Below are 26032 nucleotides of genomic sequence, written 5' to 3'. Positions count from 1 at the left end.
CACGTGGGCATCCTCCAGTTGCAGTGAGCGGGGGCTACTCTTCGTTGCGGTGCGAGGGCTTCTCACTGCAGTGGCTTCTCTTGTTGCGGAGCACAGGCTCTAGGCGTGTGGGCTTCAGTAGTTGTGGCACTCAGGCTCAGCAGTTGTGGCTCACGGGCCCTAGAGCATGTGGGCTCAGTAGTTGTGGCTTGTGGGCTCTAGAGCGCAGGCTCAGTAGTTGTGGCACACGGGCTTAGTTGCTCCATGGCATGTGGGATCTTCCCAGATCAGGGCTCAAACCCGTGTCCCCTGCACTGGCAGGCAGATTCTTAACCACTGCGCCACTGGGGAAGTCCCTTGATCCACTTTCCATGTCAACTGTGAACAGTATTTTTTATGTTAACTTAAAAAATCGACTTTTATTAATAAAAAGTAACATTCTCCACTATTCAACATTCTAGGTCACACTCCTAAAAAACTTACGAATATAGAATCATTTCTTCACAAAGTATTTCAAGAAAGAGCAAGATCTAAAGTATTAATTTCACTTAAGCATTTAAATACTTAACTATTAAATATGGTCAAAAACCCCCACCTCTGTACATTCATCCCTCAGTATCCATGGGGAACTGGTCCTAGAAAGGACCTGATCTGGATACCAAAATCTGCAGATGCTCAAGTCCCATAGTCAGCCCTCTGTATTTGTGCTTCTGTATCTATAGATCCAACCAACTGCAGATTGTGTAGTACTGAAATATTTATTGAAAAAAATCTGTATATAAGTGAACCTGTGCAGTTCAATTCTGTGTACAACTGACCCTCGAACAACGTGGATTTGAACTGTGCAGGTCCACTTATATGGATTTTACTCAATAACTATATACTACAGTACTACAGTCTGTAGTTGGTTGAACCTGAAGATGCGGAACCTCAGATACAGAGGGCTGACTATAAAGTTATACTCAAAATTTCAACTGCAAGCAGGTTGGTAGCCCTATCCCCCGTGTTGTTCAAGTGTCAACCGTACAGCTAAAGCCTTCTATGTCCCCATTATCTTTCCTACACAACCCATCCTAAGTATAATTTTTATAATTCCTATGTACAGCTTTAATCTTGGATCAACTGTAGAAATGAGTCACTACCCATTTTCCTTGTGGACATTTAGCTTGCTTCCACTTTTTAAAATATTAAATACTGCTGTAAACATTCTTGTATTCTCGTTATGCTCTCATACGATGAGTATCTGGGTATTTATCTAGAAGCAGGGTTGCTGTATTGTAGGACATAACAATTTTCAGCTTTACCAGAGCATGCCAAATGACTTTCCAAAGTGGCTGTAGCAATTTATTCTTCCAAAGTAAGTTAAGAGAATTTCAGTTCCTCAATCCTTGCTGACACTTGGTCACAAGACATTCAGTCACGTCTCAAGTAATATATAATAAAATCCTCTGACAAATGCAGAGTCAAGCGACAGCCACCATAATCAAGAAGTTCCATCACCCCCTCCCCCAAATTCCCTCCTGCTGCTCCTCAGCAGTCGAAATCCATCTTCAATCTTGTTTCCTGGCGACCAATGACCTTTTGCTGTCGTTCCACCTTTCCCATATAAATAAAAAAATTTTTTTTTTTTGTGGCTGTGCTGGGTCTTCATTGCTGCACATGGGCTTTTCTCTAGTTGCAGTGAGCAGGGGCTACTCTTCGTTGTGATGCGTGGGCTTCCCATTGTGATGGCTTCTCTTGTGGGCCCCAGAGTGCACAGGCTTCAGTAGTTGTGGTATGTGGGCTCAGTAGTTGTGGCTCGTGGGCTCTAGAGCGCAGGCTCAGTAGTTGTGGCACACAGGCTTAGTTGCCCTGCGGCATGTGGGATCTTCCCGGACGAGGGATCAAACCTGTGTCCCCTGCATTGGCAGGTGGATTCTTAACCACTGGACCACCAGGGAAGTCCTAAGTAAAAATTTTATACAAATAAAATCACAGTATTCTGAGTCTGGATTCTTTGATTAGCACAATGCATTTGAGATTCTTCTATGCTACTGCATCACCAATAGTTAGTCTCTTTATTCCTGAATACATTTCACTACATAGATGTACCAAACTTTATTAACAACTGAGGAACACTTAAAACTGTTCCCAGTTTTTGTTCATTATGGATAAAGCTACCATAAACATTCACATTCATGTTCTGTGTGTAAACATATTTTTCTTTCTCTTGGGTACCCAGCCAGGAGACTGCTGAATCACATGGTAACTTTATAGGAAACCATCAAGCTGTTTTCCAAAATGGCTATATCATTTTGCATTCCTACCAGGAGTGTTATTAGATTCCCAGTTGCTCTACATAGTTCCCAGCACCTGGCATTGTCATTTTTAAAAATTAGTTATTTTAATAGAGGTATAGAGATATCCCATTGTGGTGTTAATTTGCAGTTTTGAAATGTCTAAACCTCCTCTGGTGAGGTGTCTGTTCCAATTTTCTGCCCATTTTTAAATTGGGTACTTTTCTTATTGTTGCGTTTTGAGTTCTGGGTTAAAGAAGTCTTTTGACAAATGATTTACATATATTTTCTCTTAGTGCCTTTTCTTTTCACTCAACAATGTCCTTCACAGAGAAAAAGCTTTAATGTTAATGAAGTCCAATTTATAAGATTTTCTTTTATGGATTCTAATTTGATGTCATATCTAAGAACTCTTTCCCTAACCCAGAGATTTTGCCTATGTTTTCTTCTAAAAGTTTTGCAATATACTTGTTTTTATATAAGATATTAAGATATAGGTATAGGTCAATTTTTTTTTTCTTTTTGAAATATGGGTATCCAATTGTTCTAGCACCATTTGTTAAAGACTAGACTATGCTTTCTCCATTGAACTGACTTTGTATCTCTGTAAAAAAGATCAATTAACTGTATTTGTATGAATCCTTTTCTGGGCTCTATTCTGTTCCACTGATCTATGTGTTTGAGCTTTTGTTAGTACCACACTGTCTTGATTACTGAAGATTTAAACTCCTGAAATCAGGTAGTGAGTCTTCCATCTTTGTACTTTTTCAAAATTGTTTTGGCTCTTATAATTCCTTGCCTTTTCATTATACTCTAGAAACACTCTGTCGACATTTGCAAAAATATAGTGGGAGTTTTAATTTCAACTGTTCATTTATATAGATATATTTTAGAAGAATGGATGTTAACAGTACTGAGTCCATCAACAGTTATACACAGTGTATATCTCCATTTATTTAGGTCTTCTTTGAATTCTTTCATCAGGGTTCTGCAGGTTTTCAGTTTACAGATGTTGCGGTTTTTTTGGGGGGTGGGTGGGGGAAGTGCTACTTTAAATGGTACTGCTGATTTCTTAATTTTGAACTCCAATTGCTCATTCTTCAAATGTTGAACCTTTGAACATTTATAGCTCAAAGTATAGTTGACCCTTCAACAACATGGGAGTTACCAACAACAAAGTATACTTGACCCCGAACAACATGGGAGTTGACCCTTGAACAACATGGGAGTTAAGGGCACTGACCCTCCTTGCAGTCAAAAATCCACGTATAACTTTATAGTCAGTCCACCAGATCCTTGGTTCTGCACCTGTGGATTCAACCGACCGTGGATGGTGTAGTAGTATTTACCCTAAAAAAAAAAAAATCCATGTATAAGTGGAGCTGTGCCCTTCAAACTCGTGTTGTTCAAGGATCAACTGTATATATAAAAAATACAATTGATATTTGTCTTTTGGTCTTTTATCCTACAACCTTGCTAAACTGATTTGTTCCAGGAGTTTTTTGAGGGTATATTTCATGTTAATTTTTTTACGTAATTATGTCATCTGCAAAAATAGTTTTCAATCTGTATGCCACTTTGCACTGTCTACAACTTCCAATATGGTGTTAAATGGGAGTTACCTCGTTGTCGATTTTGAGGGAGAAAGCATTCAGCTTTTCACCATTAAGTATGGTGTCATCTGTAGATTTTGGTAGACACCCTTTATCAGGTTACAGAAGTTCCACTCTATTTTTATTTCTCTGATTTTTTTTTATCATGAATGGGTGTTGATTTTTTTTAACAGATTGAGATAATCATGTAGTTTTCTTTCTTAATTTATATAATGAATTACACTGATTTTTCAAATGTTGAATTGGTCTTGCATTCCTGGGATAAACCACACTTGGCTGTGACTATTTAAGTGTATTATACTTTTTATATATTGCTGGATTAGATTGGCTAATACTTTAAGGATTTTTGCATCTAGTTTCTTTTAATCAAAAAAATTTTTTGACGTGGACCATTTTAAAAGTCTTTATTGAATTTGTTACAATATTGCTTCTGCATTATGTTTTTTTTTGGCTGCAAGACACATGGGATCTTAGCTCCCCGACTAGGGATCAAACCCGCACCCCCTGCATTGGAAGGCAAAGTCTTAACCACTGGACCACCAGGGAAGTCCCCTGCATCTATTTTCTGGAATAACAATTATGATACCAATTCCAACACGTGGGTCTTCCCCACCCACCCCCGCCACCACCAGCAATTCTCAAACATCAGCTGGGTGTCCTACAATTCAACTCAATTATGACACTATCTACCCAGAGACAGCATCCGATTCTGAAGGTTGAGGGCTTACTCCCAGAGGACTGGCCTCCACTTCAGATGCCAGACACGAGTCCAGGTTGTCACATGATTCTGACTGACTGGCTATAAATCTGACGTTCCTAAGATCTCATTCTTGGGTTCCTTTAATTTGCTAGGGTGGCTTACAGGACTCAGAAAACCAGTTTACTTACTAGATTATTTGTTACCCTGGTAATAAGCCTCCATCTCTTGCGGATTTCCGGAAGTCACCTCATTAACATAAACTCACTTGTGGTTGAAAAGGGCTTGTTATGAATAACAAGACACCCATTTCAACTTTATGGCTCTGAAACATTTTTAGGAACTGGGGACAAGAGACCAAATATTGTAACAATAGATGCTCTCATTGCTCTTATCACTCAGGAAATTCCAAGGGTTTTGTGAGCTCTGAGCCAGAAATGTGCATGAAGACCAAATATATATATTTCTTATTACAGAGCAAAACCTCACAGGGGGAATATTGATCAGTAGTTCCCTTATAATGTGTTCGGTGGTATCAGGGTGATGCTTGTCTTGAGTTTAGAAGCATTCCTCCCCTTGTACTTCCTGGAAGAGATTGCAAAGAACTGGCATTATTTCCCCTTTAAATGTGTTATAATTTGTCAGTGTAACCATTTAAGAGCTTTCTTTGTAAGAAGGTTTTGAACTATGAATTCAATTTATTTCATAAATATATGGCCATTCAGGTTACATATTTCTTCTTAGATGTGTTTGGGCAGCTTGTGGTTTTAAGGAATTTGTCCATTTCGTTTGAGTCATCTGATTTTGGGGCACAGAAAGGTCCATTGTTTTACTGGAGGGTCTATAGCAAGGTCCTCTCTTTTGTCTCTGATGTTGGTAAAATGGTTTATATTCATCCAGATATTTACCATTTCTGTACCCTTTCATGAAATTCCAAGATTCTTTCTAGTGCCATTTCTCTGTTATCTAAAGAACTTCCTTTAGCATTTCTTTTATAGCAGGTCTCCAGGCAATGAATTCTTTGTCTTCATTAGGGTATGTACTTACTTTGCCCTCATTCCTGAAAGGATATTTTTGCTGGATATAAAATTCTTAAGTTCACAGTTCCTTTTTTCAGCACTTAAAGGTTTTGATGCTTGGCTTTTATGATTTCTGAAGAGAAATCCATAGTCATTCAAATTGTCATTCCTGGGCTTCCCTGGTGGTGCAGTGGTTGAGAGTCCGCCTGCCGATGCAGGGGACACGGGATCGTGCCTCGGTCCAGGAGGATCCCACATACCACAGAGCTGCTGGGCCCGTGAGCCATGGCCGCTGAGCCTGCGCGTCCGGAGCCTGTGCTCCACAACGGGAGAGGCCACAACAGTGAGAGGCCCGCGTACCGAAAAAAAAATTATCATTCCTTTATACAAAATACATCATTTTTCTGTGTCACAGCTCAAAGCTTTCAATCTTAGGTTTCAAGTAGCTTGATTTGATATGAGTAGGCTTTGTTTTATGTTTGTCTTTATCCCGTTTGGTGTTTGCTATGCTTTTTGAATCTGTAAATTTGTCTTTCAGCAATTTTTTTTGCAGTTATTTCTTCAAATATATTTTCTACAAGAATCTTTTCTCTTTCTGGTACTTAAGTGACATAAATTTTAGGCCTTTAGAAACTGTTCCGCAGGTCCCTGAGGCTTTAGTATAATTTGTTTTCAATCTTTTTTTCTCAGTACTTCAGATTAGGTAGTTTCTACTGAGTCACCTTCAAGTTTACTGACTTTCCTCTATAATCTCCACTCTCCTATTGGCCCATACAGTGAATATCTTTTAGAAGTTTAAGATATATTTTTTCCATTCTAAAATTTTCACTTGGTTCGTTTTTATAGTTTCTACTTCTCCGCTAAGATCTATCTCTTCACTCATTTCAGGAATGTTTATCTTTACCTCAGGGAACATGGTTATATTGTTGCTTTAAAATCTACAATTCATCTGAGTCCTGTTAGGGTTGGGATCTGCTACTTCCTCCTTTCAGAATTAATCACATTTCCCTAGTTCTTTATATTGCGAGTAATTTTAAAATTATATCCTGCACATTTTGGATATAACACTGAAACTCTGGGTCCTCTTAAAAATCTGTGGAAAATGTTGAGTTCTGTTGCTTGTTTTATCAGGCAACCTACCCAGAAACGTTCAGATTGCATGTACTGCCTCTTTTTGTGGGTGTGGGTTCCAGTGTTGGTTCAGTTTTCAAGGCCTTTGCCGTGCTATGTAGACTTGCCTAGGGCATGCCCTACTCAGGCACTTGGACAGTGTTTATAATGTAATTTGGTCCTCAACACCTTTGCCATGTTTCTGTGGGCCTGTTCCATGCGTATGCAGCTCAGGAGTAAGCCAGAATTAGCACCTGTCTCTAGCTCCCTGTTCTCCAAGACTTCTCATTCTCTGGGTAACACGGTTTCCTCTTCTCAGTTCCTCTGGTGGCCAGAAAGATAAGTTTTCCTCAGAGTTTTTAGTCTCCTAACCTGTTATGAGTTTTGAGTGACTAAGAACAAAGAGAAAAAAAACCAATGGGGATTCCCTCCATACTCTCCAGACATCACCATATCCTTTTCCAAGTTCTACTGGTTAAGGAGATGGGGTTTCAGTTGCTGCTGTAGCTGCTGTGACTGGTGCTGACCTTGGGCAGAGCTAGTAAAGGGGAAAAAACAAACCAGGGATGCCCCTCCGCCTTCAGTTTGTAAGGGCCCCTTTCTCAGTCTTCTGGCTAGAGCATTTTCTTCTGTCTGTACCTGCTTTCAGTTCCACAAACCAGCCCAAAAGACAAAGAAGGAAAAAAACCTGTGATTTAAGAATCACAGGTTTGTGGTGATTTGGGGTCATTATTCAAGTTTTGACTTCCTTCCCAAACCCACCTTCTAATGGTTACTTTTCAGAATCCTTATGCACTTGCTTTTTGTGTTCTATCCAGAGTTCTCAGTTATAATAAGTTAAGAGCAATAAGCTGTAGTGGGCTTACTCTATCTTGGCTGGTTCTGGAAGTCATTTATTTTAATGTAGTATAATTGATAAATTTTATCTTTATGGTTTGCACTTTGTGTCTTCTTTGTTTTTAATAAAACGTTTCCTAACCAAAGGTTATATTTAGAACTATACTCCTGTATTTTCTTCTGAAAGTTTTAGTTTTAACATTTAGGAATGAATTTTATGCCAAGTGCAAGACAGGGATCTCACATCAATAGTCAACTGGTTGTAACATCAATTATCAAGTGTCTCCTTTTGATCTGGCATGCTATACATTATATACCAAGCTTCCATACATGTGTAGTCCTACTTTTAGAAACCTTACTCAGTTTTATCAGTTTGCATACCCCAGTGATAAATGCATCTGTCCAACTACCCCAACTTTATCTCGAAGGGTAAGTACTCCACTTTGTTTTTATTCAAAATTGTCATGGTTCTTCTGGATCCTTTCCTCTTCTTTGTGAATTTTAGAATTAGCTTGCCACATTCCCCAGAAAGCCGTGCTGGGATCTGGACTGGAATTTTAAATTGATAGATTAATTAGGGAACAATAAACATTTCCATCTTCCCATCCATGAAAGTGGTGCATGTCTCCCTCTTCCCCCATTTCTGTAGGCCTTCTTTTGTGTATTTCAATATAATTTAAAAATTTACTTCCTGGTACCTTATGATTTGTTCTTTACAACTTTTTTTTTTTTTTTAAGTTTTACTTTCAAACTGCTTTTGGCTATAGTACAAAAAACCAATGTATTTTTATAATTCATGAACATTTTTTCTTTCTCTCATCTTGTTGCATTGACCACCACCAATAAAATACTAGCAATAGACATAAGTTTAAAGAAAATGATTTTAAGGTTTCACCATCAATTATGATGTTTGCTTTAAGGATTTTAGTAGATATTCCTCGTCATGCTGAAGATACATCCTATGTTGGAATTACATATGTGGTAAACTACATCATTTGATTTTCTCATATTAAACTGTCCAAAAATTTCTAAGATAAGCCCATCTTTGGTTATGATTTCTAAAAAAAATTTGTTAGGTTTAGTTTGTTACTGTTTAGTCTTTTGGGTCTTTTTTTTTCCGTCCTTCATTTTATAAATAATTCTCTGGCTTAAAATTCTCTCATGCTATTTATTTAGTTTTGACAAAACAGACTGGGGAAAGTTCTTTCTTCTTCAGTTTTCTAAAACAGTTTATATAACATGTTCCTTGAGTATCTGGTAAAATCTAATTTGGCCAGTTTTTCTGTTAACACACTTTAAGTACAAAATCAATTTCATCAATTTGGTAAGAGTTTATTTAGGTTTTCTATTTCTTTGATTTAATTTTGATAAATTGTATATATGTATATATATACACATACATTATATATTTCAGGAAATTGTCCACTTAGACTGTTTACAAATGTATTAACAAAGAACAGTCTGAAGCACTTTGATTATGAAAAATTTCAAACATGTATAAGCAGAAAAAAGAGTATCATAAACCCATTTCCCATCTCTTAACTTTAGCTTTATCTATACCTCTCCCAACTTCTGCCTCTCATGTATTATTTTGAGACAAATCCCAGAGATATCATTTCACATGTAAATAGTTCCATATGTATTGTTAAAGATGACTTTAAAAAATAACCTCGGGCCTCCCTGGTGGCGCAGTGGTTGAGAGTCCGCCTGCCGATGCAGGGGATACGGGTTCGTGCCCCGGTCTGGGAGGATCCCATGTGCCGCGGAGCGGCTGGGCCCGTGAGCCATGGCCGCTGGGCCTGCGCATCCGGAGCCTGTGCTCCGCAACGGGAGAGGCCACAGCAGTGAGAGGCCCGCATACCGCAAAAAAAAAAAAAAAAAAAAAAAAAAAAAACCTCATATTATCACACCAAACAAATGAATAATTTCCTAATATAAAATACCAGTGTTCAGACTTCTAATTGTCTCTTAATGTTCCCACTCTTTTGTAGTTTGAGTCCAAACTCACTCATTTGACTTACATTTTTTAATCATTTGATTTGCAGGTCTTCTTCATAGTTTGTCTTATAATGGTTTCTAATCTCAGCTGTAGTTGATTTATGACTGTTTCCACTTCTAACATAATTTATGTCTTTTTTTTCTAGGTCGATCTTGCCAGAGGTATGTCTATTGTAATTATTTTTTTTTAAACAAAGGGCCAGCTTTAGCTTTTGTTGACTCTTTCTTTTTTTTTTTTTTTTTTCTTTTTTTTGCGGTATGCGGGCCTCTCACTGTTGTGGCCTCTCCCGTTGCGGAGCACAGGCTCCGGATGCGCAGGCCCAGCGGCCATGGCTCACGGGCCCAGCCGCTCCGCGGCATATGGGATCCTCCCAGACCGGGGCACGAACCCGTATCCCCTGCATCGGCAGGCGGACTCTCAACGACTGCGCCACCAGGGAGGCCCTGTTGACTCTTTCTTTTCGTGAATTTTTAATTTCACTTATTTCTGCTGTTTTATTATTACCTGTTCTTTGGATTTTTTGGTCATTCTTTTAGCTTCTTGAGTTGAATTTTAGCTCATTAAGTTTAAATATTTTTCTTTTCCTAAAAGAAGCATTTATGATCATAAATTCCCTAAAGTACTTTTAGGAGTATCCCACAAGTTTTGATATGTAGTATTTTCACTGTTGCTAAGTTTTTTATAAATGTGTACAAATTTCCACCCTGATTTTTTTATGTGACCTATCAATTACAAGGTGGTATATTACTAAATTTCTAAACATATGGGTTTTTTAAAGTTGAAGTTTAGTTGATTTATAATGTTAATTTCTGCTGTAGAGCAAAGTAATTCAGTTATATGTGTGTGTGTATACACATACACACACACACATTTAAAAATATTCTTTTCCAGTGGTTCTGAAGAACCTAGGAGCAGGACAAGAATAAAGACGTAGAAGTAGAGAACGGATGTGAGGACACGGAATGGGGGAGGGTAAGCTGGGACAAAGTGAGAGAGTGGCATGGACATATATACACTACCAAATGTAAAACAGCTAGCTAGTGGGAAGCAGATGCATAGCACAGGGAGATCACCTCAGTGCTTTGTGTCCACCTAGAGGGGTGGGATAGGGAGGGTGGGAGGGAGATGCAAGAGGGAAGAGATATGGGGATATATGTATATGTACAGCTGATTCACTTTGTTATACAGCAGAAACTAACACACCATTGTAAAGCAATTATAGTCCAAAAAGATGCTAAAAAATTTTTTTTAAATAAAAAATAAAATGTTTAAAACGGTTTTAAATTGTAAAATATTTAGATATCAACAACAATGAAGACACTACATATCAAAACTCATGAAACATATAAGGAAATACTTAGTAGCATACTGATAGCCCTAAATACCTGCTAGAGAAAGAACATTTGAAAATTAATTACCAAAGAATTCAACACAAGAAGCTGCAAAAAGAATCACAAGGTAAATCTGAAGAAAGCAGAAGAAATAAAAGCACAAACTGAGAAAATGGGAAGCAAAGAAACAAGAGTTGATTTTTTTAAAACAACAGTTCTTGAAAACACACTTCTGGCAAACTGATAAAGAAAAAAAGAGCAAAGGCACAAATTTAAAATGGCAAATGGAATTGAGGTTTTAATAATTGTAAAAGAATACCGAGTAAAGTATTATACCAATAAATGTGGAACCAGAAAGCATGAGCAATATTCTAGAAAAATAACTTTAAACTCAAAAAGAGATTGAAAATCTAAATAAACCTAAAATATTAAATAAAGAAAAATATATTCTTTTCCATTATGGGTTACCTCAGGACATTGAATATAGTTCCCTGTGCTATAGAGTAGGACCTTGTTGTTCATCCATTCTATATGTAATAGTTTGCATCTGTTAATCCCAAACACCCAATCCATCCCTCCCCCACCCTACCTCCCCCTTGGCAACCACAAGTCTTTCTCTATGTCTGAGTCTGTTTCTGTTTCGTAGATAGGTTTATTGTGTCTTTTAGATTCCACATAAAAGTGATATCATATGGTACTTGTCTTTTTCTTACTTCCCTTAGTATAATCTCTAGTTCCATTCATGTTGCTGCAAATGGCATTATCCTGTTCTTTATGGCTGAGTAGTAGTCCACTGTATATATGTACCACATATTCTTTAACCATTCATCTGTCGATTGACATTTAGGTTATTTCCATGTCTTCACTATTGTAAATAGTGCTGCTATGAACATAGGAGTGCATGTATCTTTTTGGACTACAGCTTTGCCTGGATATATGCCCAGGAGTGGGGCTGCTGGATCATATGGTAATTCTTAGTTTTTTGAGGAATCTCCATACTGTTCTCCATAGTGGCTGCACCAACTTACATTCCCACCAACAGTGTAAGAGGGTTCCATTTCCTCCACACCGTATTCAGCATTTGTTATTTGTAGACTTTTTGTTGGCCATTCTGACCAGTGTGAGGTGGTACCTCATTGTAGTTTTGATTGGCATTTCTCCAATAATTAGCAATGTTGAGCATCTTTTCATATGCCTATTGGCCATCTGTATTTTTTCTTTGGAGAAATGTCTATTTAGGTGTTCTGCCCATTTTTCAATTGGGTTGTTTTTTTGTGGAGTTGTATGAGCTGTTTGTATATTTTGCAAATTAAGCCCTTGTCAGTTGCTTCGTTTGCATAGATTTTCTCCATTTCTGTAGGTTGTCTTTTCATTTTGTTTATGGTTTCCTTTGCTGTGCAAAAGCTTGTAAGTTTGATTAGGTCCCATTTGTTTATTTTTGTTTTTATTTCTATTGTCTTGGGAGACTGACCTAAGAACACATTCATATGATTTATGTCAGACAACGTTTTGCCTATGATCTCTTCTAGGAGTTTCATGGTGTCATGTCTTATGTTTAAGTCTTTAAGCCATTTTGAGCTTTTTTGTGTGTATGTATGGTGTGAGGGTGTGTTCTAACTTCACTGATTTACAAGCAGCTGTCCAACTTTCCTAGCACCATATGGGGTTTTAAAGTTATTGTTTGGTTGCTGGTTCCTAATTTGATTGCATTTTTGTCAGAGGATGCTCTGCATGATACCAAGCACTGGTATGTATGGCAGACTTCCTTTTTCCATTCAGTGTATGGATCAGTTTCCATAAATGTTTCAGGCATGCTTGTAGGGAATGAAAATTCTCTGGATGTTGCAAGTCAAGATATCATGTTCCATTAGGCAAACTGTGTTGTTCAAATCTTCTAAGCCTTGACATTTTTTTTTTACATGCTTGATTAATTACTGAGAGGCAAAAAAATTACACGCTATAATTGTGGATTGGTCAGTTTTCCTCAGAAACTGTCAATTCATGTTTTGTACATTTTGAGGCTATATTAACACATAAAATTTAAAATATATCTTCCTTGTGAATTCGTGACCATCTTGATTTCAATTCTAATAGCTGTATCAGCTCTTTTAGCATCTATTTCATTCCTGTTTGTGTATTTTCAAAATTTCCTTTACTTAACCTAAAACAGGATATACTTGGATTTTAAATATAGCACTTGGTCCAATTATTATTTTTACCCACAAATACCTTAATTTTGCCCTCATAGTTCTTTTTTTATTCACACACTGTTTCCAGTTTTTATTTCAATTTTACCATTTGAAACATTTATTTTGGAATAAATTATGTTTTATGGCTGTATTAATGCTTTTCTGTGAGGCAACCATAACTCCTCGAATTTTAACATAATTCTGTGATACATATTTGGATATATGTAAATGACCTTTTGAATGTTACACTATCATTGTTGAAGCATTTTAGTTTTGTTTTTTTTAACTTTTGAATTTTATTTTATTCATTTTTTTGAATTTTATTTTTTTATACAGCAGGTTCTTCTTAGTCATCAATTTTACACATATTAGTGTATATATGTCAATCCCAATTCCCAATTCATCACACCACCCCCCTCCACCCCACTTTCCACCATTGGTGTCCATACGTTTGTTCTCTACATCTGTGTCTCAATTTCTGCGCTGCAAACCGGTTCATCTGTACCATTTTTCTAGGTTCCACATAATATGCATTAATATACAATATTTGTTTTTCTCTTTCTGACTTACTTCACTCTGTATGACAGTCTCTAGATACATCCACGTCTCTACAAATGACCCAATTTCATTCCTTTTTATGGCTGAGGAATATTCTGTTGTATATACGTACCACAACTTCTTGATCCATTCGTGTCGATCGGCATTTAGGTTGCTTCCATGACCTGGCTATTGTAAATAGTGCTGCAATGAACATTAGGGTGCATATGTCTTTTTGAATTATGGTTTTCTCTGGGTATATGCCCAGTAGTGGGATTGCTGGGTCATATGGTAATTCTATTTTTAGTTCTTTAAGGAATCTCCAAACTGTTCTCCATAGTGGCTGTATGAATTTATATTCCTACCAACAGTGAAAGAGGGTTCCATTTTCTCCACACCCTCTCCAGCATTTGTTGTTTGTAGATTTTCTGATGATGCCCATTCTAACTGGTGTGAGGTGATACCTCATTATAGTTTTGATTTGCATTTCTCTAATAATTAGTGATGTTGAGCAGCTTTTCATGTGCTTCTTTGCCATCTGTATGTCTTCTTTGGAGAAATGTCTATTTAGGCCTTCTGCCCATTTTTTGATTGCCTTGTTTGCTTTTTAATATTGAGCTGCATGGGCTGTTTACATATTTTGGAGATTAATCCTTTGTCCATTGATTCATTTGCAAATATTTTCTCCCATTCTGAGGGTTGTCTTTTTATCTTGTTTGTAGTTTCCTTTTCTGTGCAAAAGCTTTTAACTTTCATTAGGTTCCATTTGTTTATTTTTGTTTTTATTTCCATTACTCTAAGAGGTGGGTCAAAAAAGATCTTGCAGTGATTTATGTCAAAGAGTGTTCTTCCTATATTTTCTTCTAAGAGTTTTATAGTTTCCAGTCTTACATTTAGTTCTCTAATGCATTTGAGTTTATTTTTGTGTATCGTGTTAGGGAGTGTTCTAATTTCATTCCTTTACATGTAGCTGTCCAGTTCTCCCAGCACCACTTACTGAAGAGACTGTCTTTTCTCCACTGTATATCCTTGCATCCTTTGTCATAGATCAGATGACCATAGGTGTATGGGTTTATCTCTGGGCTTTCTATCCTGTTCCATTGATCTATATTTCTGTTTTTGTGCCAGTACCATACTGTCTTGATTACTATAGCTTTGTAGTATAGTCTGAGGTCAGGGAGTCTGATTTCTTCAGCTCCATTTTTTCCCCTCAAGACTGCTGTGACTATTTGGGGTCTTTTGTGTCTCCATACAAATTTTAAGATTTTTTTGTTCTAGTTCTGTAAAAAATGCCATTGGTAATTTGATAGGGATTGCACTGAATCTGTAGATTGTTTTGGGTAGTAGTCATTTTCACAATACTGATTCTTCCAACCCAAGAACATGGTACATCGCTCCATCTGTTTGTATCATCTTTAATTTCTTTCATCAGTGTATTATAGTTTTCTGCATACTGGTCTTTTGTCTCCCTAGGTAGGTTTATTCCTAGGTATTTTATTCTTTTTGTTGCAATGGTAAATGGGAATATTTCTTTAATTTCTTTCAGATTTTTCATCATTAGTGTATAGGAATGCAAGAGATTTCTGTGTATTAATTTTGTACCTTGCAACTTCACCAAATTCATTGATAAGCTCTAGTACTTTTCTGGTGGCATCTTTAGGATTCTCTATGTATAGTATCATATCATCTGCAAACAGTGACAGTTTTACTTCTTTTTCAATTTGTATTCCTTTTATTTGTTTTTCTTCTCTGATTGCCACAGCTAGGACTTCCAAAACTATGTTGAGTAACAGTGGCGAGAGTGGACAACCTTCTCTTGTTTGTGATCTTAGAGGAAATGCTTTCAGTTTTTCACCATTGAGAATGATGTTTGCTGTAGGTTTGTCATATATGGCCTTTATTATGTTGTGGTAGGTTCCCTCTATGCCCACTTCCAGGAGAGTTTTTATCATAAATGGGTGAATTTTGTCAAAACCTTTTTCTGCATCTATTGAGATGATCATATGGTTCTTATTCTTCAATTTGTTAATATGGTGTATCACACTGATTGATTTGTGTATACTGAAGAATCCTTGAATCCCTGGGATAAATCTCACTTGATCATTGTGTATGATCCTTTTAATGTGTTGTTGGATTCTGTTTGCTAGTATTTTGTTGAACATTTTTGCATCTATGTTCATCAGTGATATTAGCCTGTAGTTTTCTTTCTTTGTGACATCTTTGTCTGGTTTTGGTATCAGGGTGATGGTGGCCTCATGGAATGAGTTTGGGAGTGTTCCTTCCTCTGCAATTTTTTTGGATGAGTTTGAGAAGGATGGGTATTAGCTCTTCTCTAAATGTTTGATAGAATTCACCTCTGAAGCCATCTGGTCCTAGACTTTTGTTTGTTGGGAGATTTTTAATCACAGTTTTAATTTCATTACTTGTGATTGGACTGTTCATATTTTCTATTGCTTCCTGGTTCTGTCTTGGAAGGTTATACATTTCTAAGGATTTTTCCATTTGTTCCAGTTGTCCATTTTATTGGCATAGAGTTGCTTGTATTAGTCTCTTAGGATGCTTTGTATTTTGATGGTGTCTGTTGTAACTTCTCCTTTTTCATTTCTAATTTTATTGATTTGAGTCCTCTCCCTCTTTTTCTTGATGAGTCTGGCTAATGGTTTATCAATTTTGTTTATCTTCTCAAAGAACCAGCTTTTAGTTTTATTGACCTTTTAGTTTGTTTTCTTTTTTTCTATTTCATTTATTTCTACTCTGATCTTTATGACTTCTTTCCTTCTACCAACTTTGGGTTTTGTTTCTTCTTCTTTCTCTAGTTCCTTTAGGTGTAAGGTTAGATTTGCGATTTTTCTTGTTTCTTGAGGTAGGACTGTATTGCTATAAACCTCCCTCTTAGAACTGCTTTTGCTGCATCCCATAGGCACTGGAATCATAGTGTTTTCGTTGTCATTTGTCTCTAGGTATTTTTTGATTTCCTCTTTGATTTCTTCAGTGATCTCTTGCTTATGTAGTAACGTATTGTTTAGCCTCCAAGTGTTTGTGTTTTTTAAGTTTTTTTTCCCTTTAATTGATTTCTAATCTCATAGTGTTGTGGCCAGAAAAGATGATACGATTTCAACTTTCTTACATTTACTGAGGCTTGATTTGATGCAAGATGTGACCTTTCCTGGAGAATGTTCCATCTGCACTTGAGAAGTGTAATCTGCTGTTTTTGGATGGAATGTCCTATAAATATCAATTAAATCTATCTGGTCTATTGTGTCATTTAAAGCTTGGGTTTCCTTATTTTCTGTTTGGCTGATCTGTCCATTGGTGTAAGTGAAGTGTTAAAGTCCTTCACTATTATTGTGTTACTGTCAACTTCCTGTTTTATAGTTGTTAGCATTTGCCTTATGCATTGTGGTGCTCCTATGTTGGGTGCATATATATTTATAATTGTTATATCTTCTTGGATTGATCCCTTGATCATTATGTAGTGTCCTTCCTTGTCTCTTGTAACATTCTTTATTTTTAAGTCTATTTTATCTGATATGAATATTGTTACTCCAGCTTTCTTTTGATTTCCATTTGCATCGAGTATCTTTTTCCATCCAATCACTTTCAGTCTGTATGTGTCCCTAGGTTTGAAGTGGGTCTCTTGTAGACAGCATATACATGGGTGTTGTTTTTGTATCCATTCAGCGAGACTGTCTTTTCGTTGGATCATTTAATCCACTCACGTTTAAGGTAATTATCGATATGTATGTTCTTATTACCATTTTCTTGTTATGGGTTTGTTTTTGTAGGTCCTTTTCTTCTCTTGTGTTTCCCACTTAGAGAAGTTCCTTTAGCATTTGTTGTAGAGCTGGTTTGGTGGTGCTGAATTCTCTTATCTTTTGCTTGTCTGTAAAGCTTCTGATTTCTCCATCGAATCTGAATGATATCCTTGCTGGGTAATCCTGGTTGTAGGTTGTTCCCTTTCATTGCTTTAAATGTCATGCTACTCCCTTCTGGCTTGCAGAGTTTCTGCTGAGAAATCAGCTGTTAACCTTATGGGAGTTCCCTTGTATGTTATTTGTCCTTTTTCCCTTGCTGCTTTCAATAATTTTTCTTTGTCTTTAATTTTTCCCAATTTGATTACTATGTGTCTCAGCATGTTTCTCCTTGGGTTTATCCTGCCTGGGACTCTCTGCACTTTGTGGACTTGGGTGGCTATTTCCTTTCCCATGTTAGGGAAGTTTTCAACTATAATCTCTTCAAATACTTTATCAGGTCCTTTCTCTCTCTCTTCTCTTTCTGGGACCCCTATGATGTGAATGTTGTTGCATTTAATGTTGTCCCAAAGGTCTCTTAGGCTGTCTTCATTTTTTTTTTCATTCTTTTTTATTTTGTTCTGCAGCAGTGAATGCCACCATTCTGTCTTCCAGGTCACTTATCTGTTCTTCTGCCTCAGTTATTCTGGTATTGATTCCTTCTAGTGTATTTTTCATTTCAGTTATTGTATTGTTCATCTCTGTTGGTTTGTTCTTTAATTTTTCTAGGTGCTTGTTCTTTAATTCTTCTAGGTCTTTGTTAAACATTTCTTGCACCTTCTCTATCTTTGCCTCGATTCTTTTTCCGAGGTCCTGGATCATCTTCACTACCATCATTCTGAATTCTTTTTCTGGAAGGTTGCGTACCTCCACTTCATTTAGTTGTTTTTCTAGGGTTTTATTTTGTTCCTTCATCTGGTAAATAGCCCTCTGCGTTGTCATCTTGTCGTCTATTTTTCTGTGAATGTGGTTTCTGTTCCACAAGCTGCAGGATTGTAGTTCTTCTTGCTTCTGCTATCTGCCCTCTGGTGGATGAGGCTATCTAAGAGCCTTGTGCAAGTTTCCTGCTGGGAGGGATTGGTGGTAGGTAGAGCTGGCTGTTGCTCTGGTGGGCAGAACTCAGTAAAACTTTAATCCACTTGTCTGCTGATGGTTTGGTCTGGGCTCCTTCCCTGTTGGTTGTTTTGCCTGAGGCGACCCAACACTGGAGCCTACCTGGGCTCTTTGGTGGGGCTAATGGTGGACTCTGGTGGGCTTACGCCATGGAATACTTCCCAGAACTTCTGCTGCCAGTGTCCTTGTCCTCACGGTGAGACACTGCTACCCCCCGCCTCTGCAGGAGACCCTCCAACACTAGCAGGTAGGTGTGGTTCGGTCTCCTATGGGGTCACTGCTCCTTCCCCTGGGTTCCGACATGTACACTATTTTGTGTGTGCCCTCCAAGAGTGGAGTATCCGTTTCCCCCACTCCTGTCGAAGTACTGCAATCAAATCCTGTGAGCCTTCAAAGTCTGATTCTCTAGGAATTCCTCCTCCCGTTGCCGGACCCCCAGGTTGGGAAGCCTGACCTGGGGCTCAGAACCTTCACTCCAGTGGGTGGACTTCTGTGGTGTAAGTGTTCTCCAGTTTCTGAGTCACCCACCCAGCAGTTATGGGATTTGATTTTATTGTGATTATACCCCTCCTATCATCTCAGCGCAGTTTCTCCTTTGTCTTTGGATGTGGGGTATCTTTTTTGGTGAGTTCCAGTGTCTTCCTGTCGATGAGTGTTCAGCAGTTAGTTGTGATTCTGGTGCTCTCACAAGAGGGAGTGAGAGCACGTCCTTCTACTCCGCCATTTTGAACCCTTGCCCTCATTCTTGAAAGACAGATTAGTTGGACATGGAATTTTCAAATTTTAGATTGCCAGTTAATTTTTTTTCCTAAGCACTTTGAAAACATTATTCTATTGTAATTTCTTCCAAGTTTCTTAATAAATTGCCACTGTCTCCCATCCTCAAGCTACTTTCTGGGTAATTTTCTCAAATCTGTCTTTCAACACTATAATTTTTACTTGAGTAAGTTCCATTTGGTTATTTTTAAAGCATACTTGGTATTTTTCTTTCTCATTCTTTTGATTACTACTTGTAGGATATTTAAGACACTTCAGTTCTTGGGGATCTAAGAAACTTCTTGTTGTTATGCCTGTTAACTCACTCATGGCGGGTTGTTCACCTATGTTTTCTAATTTTGGGTTGTAAGCTTACTTCAGCAGTGTTTTAGCTATAGCAATCCTGTAGCCTACATGGTTATTTTGTATTTATCTTTTCAGGTGCCTCAAAAGGTTTAATAAGCCCAGGACCATTTTGTTCATTTTGGGGCTAAGTGGTTCCTGGGCTGAGCATGGAATGTAAATTCACATCCCAAACTGTAATAAAGATATAGGTATAAACGGTCAGGGGAGACCTCAGCCTCACCCACATCTTAAGACTGAGCCCAGGATAAGCTTCTTTTTTACCAATTTGCACTAGTGGAAGAGTTTTTCTGATCTACCATTTCATGGCAGTCATCTCCCTTTGAGGGTTCCAGCTTTATGTGGCAGTCCTCTATAAGGCCACATGAACCGTAGGCCTTTTATTTGTCTCAGTGTGGGTGAGGCCAAGCTCCTGCAATATCTACCCTTGAGTAGTCATAGGTTACTGAAATCAGCAAGGGGCATTTTACCATCAATTTCAGTTTTCAGTTTACTGCTCTGATTTATAGCTCTTTCATTTCTAGTTCATAAGAATTATCTTTTCTGGAGCTTATCTATGGTTTTAAAAGGATATCTGTTATATTTTATCCAATATTTCTAAGTGTTTTGTAATAGGTAGGTTTTCAGGTTATCTCATCCATCATATTACCAGCAACTTTAAATTTGATTTTCCTAATTCTTTAAATTCTCCTACCCTCTTTCTTTTCTGTTTACACATATAAACAATAAATATAATTTTAACTGTTACTATTCCTAGAAGTACAAATTAAAAGCAAAAAGCAGAAGTAGTTAGCAACCAGTCTCAACCTGTCAGAGTTATTTAAAAACATCCTTCCCTGTGGTACTTTCCAATAAAAACTCTACATGATTAGCAGAGGACAGCATGGTAAGAACACACAACTAAGATGATACATTTGTGTTTTGGTTTTGACACTGTTATAACCAACTCTGAGACCTCTGACAAGATACTTCAACGTCTATGGCCTATTTTACCTCCTCATAGTGGTGTTTATGAATCGATGATCACACTGATCAAGACCTATACTCTCCAATTAGGAACACACAGATTTTAAGAATCTTAAAATAAGAATATTAATGTATGTGTGACATTCCTGAAGTTTATGTTGTAGTTTATTTAACTACAACAATGCTGAGATGCTAGGTGTTCAATAATGTGACTGAAATAAAATTTTTAAAAAGTTGTAATGTCAGTTTAAATAACAAGTATCTGCATGAACCAAAATAATACATTATACAAATCACATCTTATTATGTTCTTCTTAGAAGTGACTGCATACTTAATACTACCTTAGCTTTTGGAGTAGCTTTAATCGTCCAGATGCAATCAACTGCTTGGCCAGGTTTTGTTTTGTCCTCTTGTTCTACCTGACTAGAACGTATTATTCCGTCAGCTCCTGACAGCTCAAACTGGCAATCTAGAAAGAACAGATGAATGATGTTCAAAGGAAAATAAGACTGATCAAAGATGCCATGAGGAAAAAGAGGTAATATACTAAACCTGGGATGGGATTTAAAATACCTCCTAGGTAAGTAAAGTCTGGATCTGTAACAGAGAAAAGAAGAAAGTCATTGGCATTGAGGTAGTTTAGAGCTACTTTAAGGCTTAATGTCTTACGTTATGTCTAATGTTATACTTAATAACAAAGCAAGAGAAAGCTTTCATTTGTGTAAACTACAGACCACTGGTTATTTATGAGCATATTGAGGTGCTCACTTATAGGATCGATATTTTAAAAATAATAACGTTTATACTTTTGATCCAATTACGAACTAAAAACTTACTTATGCTATCTGAAAACTCACAACTCTATGTCAACTGCAGTAGCTAGTCCACTGATGGATGAATGAGTAAACAAAATGTAGTATAAATAATACAATGGAATATTACCCAACCTTAAAAAGGAATAAAATTCTGACACACGCTACAACATGGATGTGTGTGGAAACATTATGCTAAGTAAAATAAGCCAGACAGTTAAGGACACTATATGATTCCCTTTATTGAGGTGCCTAGATTAGTCGAATTCAGAGACATTCACAGGGCTGTAGGGAGGGAGGGATAGGGAGTTAAGTGTTTAATGGGGACAGAGTTTCAGCTTGGGATGACAAAAAAGTTCTGGAAATGCACAGTGTGATGGTTGCACAACATTGTAAGTGTACTTAATGCCACTGACTTGTACACTTAAAAGGTTTAAGATAGTGAATTTTATGTTACATATAATTTATCCCACCACAGTAGCAGCAAGTTGTTTTTTTCACAATGGCAGGAAAAAGAGAGATGACTAGATGATATATAGGATATTCTGCCCTATGAAATAGTTCATAGAAAACTGACAACCAATAGTTTATATCAAAATAACTGATTTAATTAAATTGGCCAGGTATTTGATTTTTATGAACTAAATCAATTAACTGAATTGACACTTTAGGATCAAAAGACATTACAAAGTCCTATATAGAGTCAGATTTTTGCAAATAAGTTTAGACTGCCTGAAAGAAAAAACAAACATCTTAATCATTTGAATAATGCTTTTAAAAATATTAAAAAGCAAAGCCAGGCAACTTTATATGTAAAGATTCTTTGAAGAAATGTAGTTCTTTTTCTTCTATTAGTTTTATGTATCATGAGAGCAACTTCATATGGCTTATGGTTAAAATATAAATTATAATAAAATGCTAAGGATTTCTAGACTATATTACCTTATATTTGCATTTTATAGCACTTCAGAGTTTCTACAGACCTTATGTTTAATATTATGCTAATGACAATAACATCAAGAAGATCATGTACTATTCTGTTTTATAGATGAGGAAATAATCAGAGATTACGACTTTTTTAGACCATATAATGGCAACGTCAGGACTAGATTCTAATTCTCTAGACAGTTTTTCTTACTGTAACATTTTTCTTTCTCTTTCTTGCCTTTATAGTGTGGGTGACGATACCATAATTTTACCACTAAAAGAAAAAAAAACAATGTCAAAATAAATAGACAATTCATAAATAGCTAAATCATGGCTGTCTAGTTACTTAAAGTCATATAAAGTAAATTTTGTCTAGGGATTTGTAAATATGGATGAAACTTACTAACGATGATGAGAAATTAGTATCTTCTAAATAAATGAAATTCTCTCAGCTACTGGTGATATTTGTTGAGGCAGAGGCTCTTAATGGATTGCTACATCCTGGAAGTAACTGGGATAATTCTGGAAATTTTAGTGCAATAATGACAATGTCCTAGAATTCTTTCCTATATGTGAAGAAATTCTGATTCACCTGCCAGATAGTTGCTGTGACTTTCTACTCTAATGCTGTTTAAATTTAGATTTCTCTTTGACATTTCTCTGCAAAATTGCTGAAGTGTCATCACTCCCTTTTATTTAGGGAGGTTAGGTTTAGATTATTAAGTTAAAAAAGAACAGTCTCTGTGATGTATGCTAGATTAAGCTAAAATTTTTCCTCTTACTTTTTTTCAACATGTACTTTGATAACCATGCAGAAAGTCAGTGGTTAAGATTCTGCACTTCCACTGCAGGGGACACAGGTTCGATCCCCGGTTGGGAAGATCCCGCATGCCACATGGCGTGGCCAAAACAACAACAACAACAACAAAAAAACAATTTTAACAAGAATGGAGCAACCCGTTACATACAATAAACTGTGAATTAAAATAGGTTTAAACAGGCTAATTAAAAATTCTGAGATCTTTTAGACTAGCAATTTTTTCATTCTGGTGGGTTGATATATATGTCTTCTATCTGAATTTTCAAATTAAGCTTTTTTTAGACACTTGTTTGTAATTTTTTAAATTTATTTTTACTGTAGTAAAACATATAACATAATATTTATTCTTTTACTCATTTTTAAGTGTACAATTCAGTGGCATTAAGTACATTCACAATGTTGTGCCACCACCACCACAATCCATTTAAGTAAAAACTAAAGACAAATTTTAATATGATCCAGCAATTGCACTCCATGGTACTTAGCCAAATGAGTTAAAAACTTGTCCACACAAATACCTGCATATGGATGTCTACAGCAGGTTTATCTGTGGTTGCTAAAACCTGGAAGCAGCCAAGATATCCTTCAACAGAATGGATAAACAAACTGTAGTACATCCATACAATGAAATATTATTCTGCACTAAAAAGAAACAAGCTACCAAGCCATGAAAAAACATGGGGGAACATTAAGTAAATATTACTAAGTGAAAGAAGCCAATCTGAAAAGCCTACATACTGTATGATTCCAACTGTATGACGTTCTGGAAAGGGCAAAACTATGGTGACAGTAAAAAGATCAGTGGTTGTCAGGGGTTGGGGTGGGAGGGATGAATAGGTGGAGCCCACAGGATTTTTAAAGCAGTGGGAATACTCTGTATAATACTGTAATGGCAGACATATGTCACTATACATCTGTCCAAACCCATAGAATGTACGACACTAAGAGTGAACCCTAGAGAACAGAGGTATGGATACCAAGGGGGGGGGGAGGGTGGTGGGATGAACTGGGAGATGGGGATTGACATATATACATTATTGATACTATGTGTAAAATAGATAACTAATGAGAGCCTGCTGTATAGTACAGGGAACTCTACTCAATGCTCTGTGGTGACCCAAATGCGAAGGAAATCCAAAAAGGAGGGGATATATGTATACGGATGGCTGAAAAAAAAACAGTGAACCCTAATGTAAAATGTGGACTTTGGTGATGATGTGTCAATGTGGGTTCATCAGGTGTAACAAATGTACCCCTGGTGCAGGAGGTTCATTTTAGGTTTTGGAGGTAGCTGTGTGTGTGTGGGGGTGGTTAGAAGGTATATGGTAACTCTGTACTTTCTGCTCAGTTTTGCTGCGAGCCTAAAAACTGCTCTAAAAAAAAAAAAGAATAAATTTTACTTTTTGAAAATGTTATCGTTTTGACATTGAGAACATAAATACTAAAGTGACACTTAAAAATACCATTAACACATTTACTAACAGGGAAAAAAAGTTGACTACATTGTTCAGGCAAAAAAGCTGGTAATCTAGCTGAAAGAATAGCATGATCTCTATTATACAAAATAAACAAAATAAACAGATACAGAAAAACATCTGAAGGAATACACACCATATTGTTAATACTGGTTTTTTATTTATAGGGTGATAAGGTTATAGATATTTTCATTTGAATATGATTTAATTTTTTTAAGTTAGCAAATTTCTTGCATGAAAACATAAATAAAAGCAAAAGATTATATAATTATATAATCTTTACAAAAATAAAAGCAAAAAGATTATACAATTTTATAATTATATAATTGTTACATTAAGTTACTTTTTCATCTTATTAAGTTTGTAAACTCTTGGAAGACAGGAGCAATAACTAGTGTATCTTTGTGCTGCCACATTAGGGATATGCATATCTTTACAGTAGACAGGCTTTGAGGACTATAAAGTGTTCCCACATAACCGTGTGGTAGGTAAGATAGAGTATGCTGATAGGTGGGTTTGCTCTCCCACCACCCAAATATATTTACACATCCTAATCATCATAACCTATGAATACTACCTTATAAGGTTAAAAAAAGTGAATATTACATTTTAAGGCAAAGGATGTGATTAAGCTAAGGATTCTGAGAAGACAGGGGATATGAAGATGGAGGCAGAGATTGGAGTGATGAGGCCACACGTCCAGGAATGCTGGGGCAGACACAAGAAGCTGGAAGAGGCTAGGAATGGATTCTCTCCTGGAGTTTCCACAGGGAACATGACCCTGCTGGATTCTGGCCTCCAGAACTCTGAGAAAATAAACTACTGTTGTCTTCAGCTGCCAAGTTTCTGGGAATTAGTTATGGTGCCCTCAGGAAGACATTCCCATCTTAGCAACAGCAACTCTTAGGCACAGCTCTGTGCTTAATAGTAAATTTTATAGTTAGTAGGTGGCAGAGAAAGGATTCACAACCAGATCTTTTGCCTCCAAGTGCAGAGCGCTATTCTTTCTATTGCTCAGTATTTTCTAGAGACTGTTTATTCAAATGAGTAATTGAGTCATTCCAATGGACAAAACCTGCCAAAATAATTTTTGGTATAGATCATGAAAATAAGACTATTTGTTGAATTACTTTTTAAATGTATTTATTGTGATGTCTTCGGCATTTGATATATGCTATAAAACATACAGAAATCTAAGAAATAATGTGATACCATCTATGATATGCTTCAAAATTCAAGTGACATAGTTTCATTTCTAATTTTTTGTTAAGTTTTTATTTTATTTATTCATGGACTGATTTCCCTTTGACCTTGCTAACTTCTTTAAAGCCTTGATTTGATTATCTTGACTGAATTATCTCTTTTCTAGCCTTAAGATTCTAAAACCAGAGTGAGACCTAGCCACTGAAACAATAACTTCT

At 36.7% G+C, this 26032-nt stretch overlaps 1 protein-coding gene across 2 annotated transcripts in view; it reads right to left on the bottom strand.

The window, feature by feature from the left end:
• NETO2 (neuropilin and tolloid like 2) overlaps nucleotides 1-26032 on the bottom strand; it is a gene marked incomplete at both ends in the record, with an annotated part of 73171 nt that overhangs the window by 32075 nt on the left and 15064 nt on the right. Inside the window, 2 exons of one of the 2 annotated variants that reach the window (XM_082606758.1) lie at nucleotides 20919-21046; nucleotides 21130-21174. In XM_082606758.1, the coding sequence (XP_082462884.1) occupies nucleotides 20919-21046; nucleotides 21130-21174 (173 nt within the window). The remainder of the gene's footprint in view (nucleotides 1-20918; nucleotides 21047-21129; nucleotides 21175-26032) is intronic. The other variant, XM_082606759.1, reaches the window with a different exon arrangement.

The sequence above is a fragment of the Mesoplodon mirus genome, assembly GCF_964341445.2.
Source record: "Mesoplodon mirus genome assembly, chromosome: 19".
NCBI classification, from domain to species: Eukaryota; Metazoa; Chordata; class Mammalia; order Artiodactyla; family Ziphiidae; genus Mesoplodon; species Mesoplodon mirus.
This window is presented reverse-complemented; position numbering and strand designations above follow the sequence as displayed.